Source organism: Pseudochaenichthys georgianus, chromosome 8, assembly GCF_902827115.2.
Source record: "Pseudochaenichthys georgianus chromosome 8, fPseGeo1.2, whole genome shotgun sequence".
NCBI lineage: Eukaryota > Metazoa > Chordata > Actinopteri > Perciformes > Channichthyidae > Pseudochaenichthys > Pseudochaenichthys georgianus.
In genome coordinates, this window is record NC_047510.2 from 30,630,010 (window position 1) to 30,637,788 (window position 7,779).

A 7,779-nucleotide genomic window follows, 5' to 3' on the forward strand; every position below is an offset into this window, starting at 1 on the left:
GGATCATTTCCTCTAGGAGCCAAAGTCAGAAAATAAAAAGAGATCCGACGTGTTTAAAAGATAAACGTTTAATTTCAAAGCAAAGTATACGTACAACAGCGACAATAGCTATAACTAGAGGCAAACAAAAGAAAGTGTTCTGTGTGTGTGGACAAAATAATGTGTGTGACCGCTCTCACCTGAGCTCTGGATTCATGCCCTCATATAGAAACCTGGGGAAAAAGGAAAGTATGATAAAGATACGATTTTGTTTGTTAATACCAATTTGGTAAAACGTTCATATAATTTGAATATGAAAAAGAGTAGAAAATAAACAAACCTAAAATAGAAACATCTCAAAATAGAAAATACAACAGAACTAAAATGTACAATATATACACATTGACAGCGAAAGTTTACAATATGTAGACGATCTATCATATAAACGCTATCGGCCAAATTCCAGCCCCGGGCAAGGCTCCATATTGGACCTCCGAAACAAAGAGAATCCATTTACCTAACCCGAAGCACAAAAAGTGATCCAACTGAATAAAGGGGCCAAACAGAGATACATTTGACCACACTGTGTTTCAACAGGGGACCCCAGAAGCCGACAGCCCCCTGAGCGCAGACTCCTGATCCTGGGGGGGCCTCAGTCCGGTAAGACCTCCACGGCCAACTGCATCCTGGGAGATGAAGTCTTCGATGTTGCGACGGAGACGACCCACAGCAACGTGGGTCAGACGGAGATCTACGGGCGGCGGGTCACCGTGGTGGACACCCCGCCATGGGCTATCCCCAGCGACCCAGCGGTGGAAAACACAGAACCCGACCCCGAAGAGAACGCCGGAGCCGAGTCGGAGAACCCGGCACTGCCTCCGCAGAGCCTGGACAGCGAGGGGCCCTGCATGGGGGCCATCCTCTGCCCTCCTGGACCCCACGCCATCCTGCTGGTGGTGTCGGTCACCCAGCCCTTCACGGAGACCGAGAAGAGGGCAGCAGATGAGCAGCTGGGGGCCCTGGGAGGAGGGACCTGGAGGTATTCTATGGTGGTCTTTACTGGGGTGGACAAGCTGCCTAAAGGGGTCTTCATTGAGGAACACATCGCCAACACTGGAGAGGCCCTGCAGTGGCTGGTGGAGAGATGCGGCAGCAGGTACAATGTTTCTCTTTCATTCTCTCTGGAAATCGATCCTTAACAAAGACACTCTTTCCCTGTCTTGTCTGTGTTAGTTTAAGCAGAACAAAGTACAAACTAAAAGAGCACTCAGAGAACAAAGACCTACGCCAAGGACAAATGTACTATCTCCCAATGTTAATGAAAGTGAAAAATAATTTGTGTATCTGCTCCTAAATGTAATGGGTTCTTTCTTGGCCCGTGCTACACTCTTCCACCAAGTGTTATTAAAACGTCACCCATAGCTTTTACGCAATCCTGCTGCCAAACCAACCAAACCGAAAACATACCCACCCCTTGGCCTTCGGATAATTACTGAATACTGTGGTTGTAGCAGCAGTTGAATGGACATTGTCAATTGTCAAAGTCTCTGTACTTTAGTACTACTGCATGGATGATAAAGTGCCCTTTTTTTCCTAGTCCAGTTCAAATACGCTTGCAATCTGATAAATTGCTTTAGGAGATGTCATTTGAGTCAGCTTTAGTTGGGGCTGAAGGCTACAAGTTTGTAAATGGATTAAATCTGAGGGGATGGAGCAACAGAATCTACAACTAGCATAACACACCCTATCTCTGACAGAGGTTTGGACGGTCAAGTTGCATTGTGGTTAATGTAGGTGGAGCACCTTGTTCACAGGCTGTCCTCGCCAACTGTACACATCATGTTATAAACCATTAACCTTTGATTTAAGGGGTACTCCGGCGGCTTAGTATTGCTGCAGAGGTGGAGATATTCTGACTTCATACAGTTCAGATTGTAAAACACCCAGTCCTCCAATGTTCACTTTATATTTTGAGGGTTTGAGTTTCAAGCCTAAGCTGTGATAACCTCCAAGATATTGCCAGTCTTTGTTTTCTTTTTCAAGTTTTCATATTTTCATTTCAGGGCCAGATACAGTAAAAGGAAAGTGGAAAGTCCAACATGTCCAAACACCACCTACCAGTTCTAAAGAATCTAAGGGGAAAACAAATCTCTTGGAACAGAGAGTCTAGTCATGGGAGATTTTTTGTTTACAAAGACCGAACTGATTGCTAAGTTAAAGCTCTACGCCCACTGAAAGTGAAAATGTTTATTCATGAGTAGGACCCAGCATGTTGAGTAAAGTGAACTTAATGTGGAAAATTGGTTCACGGTCCCTTTAAAAACACGTTTTTGTTCCCCCTGCAGGTATCATGCCTTTGATAACACTCGTAAAGAAACCGAAGACAACACGCAGGTTCCCGAGCTGATGGAAAAGGTTGAGGAAATGATCACTGACAACCAAGGTTTGTTTTGACATTAATATTAAGGAGGTTTTGCATTATCAATGGGCGAACAGTGGATAATGTATTGCTGCTGCCACGCAGGCTGGTACTTTGAGGTGAACGAGTTGATTTTACTGGAGGAAGAGCAGGCCCGTCGAGCTCTGGAGGAGGAGACGATGAGGATGGAGGAACATGCGAGGCAGAGGGATCAGATGATCGGAGGACCTCCCAGAGGTATGAGGGGGTTGTGTGTGTCTGTGTCAGAGTGTATTCATTTGTGCAAGTGAGTTAGTCATGCGGAGAAGTAGACAGATGAGGGCACGTGTCATAATGCTGCTCCAGAGAAAACAGAACTCCAGTATTGGTGTTCCAGGAAACAGCTTACTCATTATCAATCAATATTTCTCTCTTTATTCCTAACTAACGCAGTGGTCAGTTGGAGGGAGGCCATGAGTAGTGCATGCCTGTACCACGCAGGCCAATTACTCAGCCCCTGGAAGTGCTTGTCACAGCAATTTCGAGAATCGTTCGTCCAATAGACTTCAAAATCGACACTGAATCCCTTGGGTCCTCAGCAACACAACGTCAAATGTGAAGTTGATTGGATCAATGGTTCCTGTTCTTGATATAGACAGACAGGGATTCATTCCTTTATAATTAAAGATGCTGCTACAACGCCAACTGTGGGCCAAATGGGACCTAATCTGGAATGTTTTCTGTATTTATTTGCTATGTTCTATACTAAATATGGGGATAATGCTGAACTTTGGTTGGAGTAGTAGCAAAGATTGACAGGTTGCTACTAGAGGGCATAGAAGTGTTTGGGTGTTGTCCACAACTTAAACCTTTCACAGTGTGTGTTCAGTTCACAAAAGTAATTGCAAGATTTAGGTGACCTTAAAATGTATTTTGTTTGTAATGTGCTCCATAAGTCAAAGGCTGTGGTGGGAATGCATGTATCAAATGTGGATAGAGAATCAAACAATTCAGCTGTCTTTGTCGTATTTTATTTCTTGCAAGAAAGTCCAGTCAGTCACACAGAGAGCATACAGTCTGCAGAGTGAACGACGAGGAGTAGAGTTTGGGTTGCGTATTTAAACACAGAGAGAGGAGAAAGGGAGGGGTGAAGCTTGGTGATAATGAAAGGAGAATTCTGGAAGTTTAGGGAGTTAGAGAGGCCACATCAGGAAGCTCTCAGTTCGACTGAGTTGAAGGTCATACTGTGGGTGCACGTAGTGTAACTAACAACATTGCAACAAATCATCTTAATAAGGACTGTTCCCAAGCTTAGCTAAGATGTGTGAGAAGTAGTAAATATAGATAAACATTGGCAAATAAGAATCACACAATGATATTATTAAAGTAAGTAAGTGAGTATAATATTTTTCTATTACAAAGGCCAATGGGTGACATCACAGGGATTACATCCACTACTCGTACAGTTTATAGTCCCAAAGAACCCAGGGGAAACAATTTGACTTTGACTTGTGGTTCAAACGTTACATTGCAATCATCACCAAATTGAACAGCATTCGATGGCACTTCCTTTGATCCCACGCAAAACTCCGCAAAGTGTGAAGTGGATCGGATGAACGGTTATAAAGATATGCGAAGCACACAAACTCACAAAGACTGACAGAGATTTCTTGATTTACAGTTAGACAATTTCTCATTATCTCCTGTTGTTTTTCCCCTCTATCTCTTGCTCAATATTCCACTCTTTCTTTGTCTGTCTTTCTGGTCTTACAGAGTTAAGACTGCTCTTGTTGGGCTGGAAGGGCGTTGGAAAGAGTTCGGTTGGAAACTCCATCCTGGGCCGTCGGTACTTTGAGTCGGGTCAGGAGACAGAGCTGTGCTTGAGGAGGCAGGCTCTCGTGTCCGGCCGTCGGATCACAATCGTCGACACCCCCGGCTGGGACTGGTTCTCGGTGAGGCGAACCCCGAAGCGCATCCGGCAGGAGTCCCAGCGCGGAGCTGCCCTCCTGCGACCCGGACCCCACACCCTGCTGCTGGTGCTTCCCGTCGTATCGTCTCTCACCGCCAGGAAGAGGCGGACACTCCTATCCCACATAGAGACTCTGTTTGGGGACAATGCGTGCCTCCACACCATGGTGCTGTTCAGTTGTGGTGATTGGCTTGGCCGCACGCCCATAGAGGAGCACATTCTTAGAGGCGGGCGGGAGCTGCAAAGACTACTTGAATTCTGCGGGAACTATTACCACGTCCTGGACAGTAAGATTCCTGGCAAGGACAGGACTGTGTCAGTCCTACTGGATAAGATGGAGGAGATGATCAGAGAAAACGGGGACAAGGCCTTCCTCCCCATACAGACCGAGTGGTGTAAGTCAAACCATTTGTGTTAATGTCTAAAGGTTGTGTCTAATCACTGAAACAGTCTTATTATATATTGTTCTAATTATTCGTCTTGTGTCTGACAGTGAGTGAGGAGAGCTCTTACTCCTCTGACAACACGGAGCCTGAGGACGACTGTCGAGGATGCCAGGTGCAGTGATACCTTCGCACTCAATGGAAAGTGGAAAGTCTCCAACAGGCCCAAACACCACCTCACGTAACTTAAACCTCATCTCGATATCCTACTCCAATTCCAAAGAGTTTAAGGGAAAACAAATGGCTTGGAACGGGGACGGGGAGTCTCCTCAATAGTAGCTCTTTTGTTACAAAGACTGAATTGATCGCTAAGTAAAAGCTCTACCCGGACCGAAGTGCAAAATCTCCTCAAACCAAGAGGAGGAGAAATATTCAGCTTCTGCTTCAAGGGACCAGAGCCTGATCCCTGTCCACAAGCATGTACACAGATATTTGCTGCTGCTTAAGAGACCCTGTTTCAACACTGCAGAGTAAAGAATTACTCATAATCCCAACTATGTCCTCAGATTCAACTGATACAAGTAAATCAAAGCCAAAAAGACAATATTATCATGACCACTAAGATTTGGCAGTAGCACTAATGTCTGCACTAAGTTTGACTCTTTTGGTTGTTGAAAGACTAAGAGAGGGTTTGCACCTAAAGGCCTAGCTCCTCAATCAAACCATTGCAAGGATAAGCCATTGTTTCAAACGTCTAAAAGGTCAGTTAGCGTCCACAAAGGCAAAACTCAAACAGTCCAGAAGTTGTTAAAAGGTGATGTAAAGGTTGTAGTCGAATTGTTCATGCAGTTGCCTTGACTGTGTGACATACTCTATGCTGTGACTAGAGTGTGTGGCTTAAATATCAATTTGGTACATTTTACTAATTTAGAGGCTGTGTAGTTAGCTAGCTGGTTTTGCTCATTTCACCATGCTTTCATGCATCTCTGGCTACAGATAATGAGCCAACAGTGGGGTGGATTGTAAACGGTTAATACGTCACCTCATGCGATAGGAAACTATGGAGCAGCTGACTGCTAATCTTCGGGCAGTTTCCTACCGTGTTGCGCTAGCTAGCTAAAGTATCACTTTGGTAAAGTGTACTAATGTAATGGCTGTGTAGTAAGCTAGCTGGTTTTGCTAATTCAACTGAGCTTTCACGCTAATCTGGCTACATAAAATGGGTCAAACTGTCTGCTGGGTTGTAAGCGGTCCATCCGTCACTTCATGCGCTAAAAAACTACGGAGCAGAGAACGACTTTCTTTCTGGCAGTTTACCAGGTTGCGCTAGCCAGCTAATTATGTGTCATTTGTGGTCAGACAAACAGTATATTCATCAAATTCAGCGGTAGTAAATGCGAAAATAGGCTACTTGTTTACTTACCAGTCATCAAAACAGGAAATACAATGTTTTTTTATCCAATGCGATTGCACATAAAGGTACGCTACCTGTAATTGATTTGAAAGGTGCATACCAGAAATAGCCGCAGTTCGTCCACAGACAGACCCAGACGAACCGCATCAAGGTAGTTAACGCTACATATATTTCACACTAGTTACCCCTTTCTACATCAAGTGCCATTAGTGTCATTCACTTTGAATTAGTTTGAATCAAAAAGGGTTCAATGGAAATGGTTTGAGTGAAAGAGGACGAAAGAATATAAATCCGGAAAAAAAGAACAGTGTGACAAAAAATTCAAATGTTTACTCGAATTTACATTTTGAATAGAAGAAAAAAGGGATTTAGACATAAGCAATATTACAAATGTGATCATTAACATTTGATTAGTTTCTGCTCAGGGAGTCAGGGTTAAATTGCTTCCTCCAGGGCAAAATCTGGTACATTTACAGAAACGCTGATTAACGCCAAACGCAAAACTGCAGACGTAAGTCACATATTAATTCAGAGTGGAGTCTTTTCTCTGAGTATCTGCTGTAGTTTGCTGGAAGTAAAAGAGAGTCCGTGTTTGCGCTTAGGTTGTAATTGGTTCCTTTGGTTCTTGGAAAAAACAATATTCCATTTTAGTAAATCACTCTGAGCCCCCCTCTGCTGTAGCGTTCACGCTGGACAGTTCCAGGAGAGGCTGAATTGAAACTGTGTGCAGTCTCAGATCCCTGCGGAGCAACTTTGGGCTGGCTCTGCTTCACTGTTTTTTGGTCATCCTGCATCCAATACATTTATCGACAAGGCAGATTCAGCTACGTGCCTCAGCATCAAAGCGGGAGAGTGGGAGTACTGTGCAGCCATGCGGCAGGGCAGTATCCTATAGGCTTCATCAAGCTTTCGCATGCTACAGAAACAACATAACCTCATGAACCATTTGAGCTCACATAGGGCTTTTACTACCTTTTTCTACATCAGTGAGACATCTAAAAAATAAATAATTATACTCAGCTCTCAGCGGCATGTTAAGACAACGCATGCAGATAAACGGGTGCCTATAGAGTTGAAGGCAACCTCACTTCGTATTCCTCTGACTCTTGCTAAATCTATGTGAACTTCTGGTGTGTCATTACATCCCTCTACCGCAAAATAAAAAACATAAAAGTGGACGAAAGAAAATTCACACTCTGAAAGGTACAAATAAAACCGTATAATATGTGACCGATACCACTGCCATGCTGTAAAATGTTTTTTTCTACAAATGGTGTAGTCTAAATATAAAAAAAAAAACCTGACACTGCTTTCCCTGTGCTTTACTGACTCTGTGCTTCATCTAGTGATGTAGGCTACCGCAGCACTTTGTGTGACGAGCATGACTTTACAATTTGATATGAGGAAAACATTCATTTGGAGTCTTAGAGTCCCACCTCACCTGTGAATATATTGTATATGCCGTGTATATTTACAGTGAAAAACATGTTATGTTGTGCGGCTTTTTGCGAAGCATTTTACACTGTGTAAGTTCTACCACTTTACTGTGGCCAAAGTGATGTTACTTCCCGTGTTGTCCTTCCTAAATGGTGATTGCAACATCAGTGTTTTGCTCATCCTCAGACAATAAAAGATA

The 7,779-nt window shown here is 43.8% G+C and overlaps 1 protein-coding gene across 1 annotated transcript; it reads left to right on the plus strand.

Moving 5' to 3' along the window:
• Positions 1–560: 560 nt before the first annotated feature.
• Positions 561–7,779, plus strand: LOC117451215 (GTPase IMAP family member 8; the record flags this gene model as incomplete). The annotated part of the gene is made up of 5 exons (XM_034089403.2): positions 561–1,135; positions 2,325–2,422; positions 2,504–2,635; positions 4,151–4,741; positions 4,840–7,779. Coding segments are annotated over 5 exons (1,470 nt in total), but the record flags the coding sequence as incomplete, so codon positions are not given.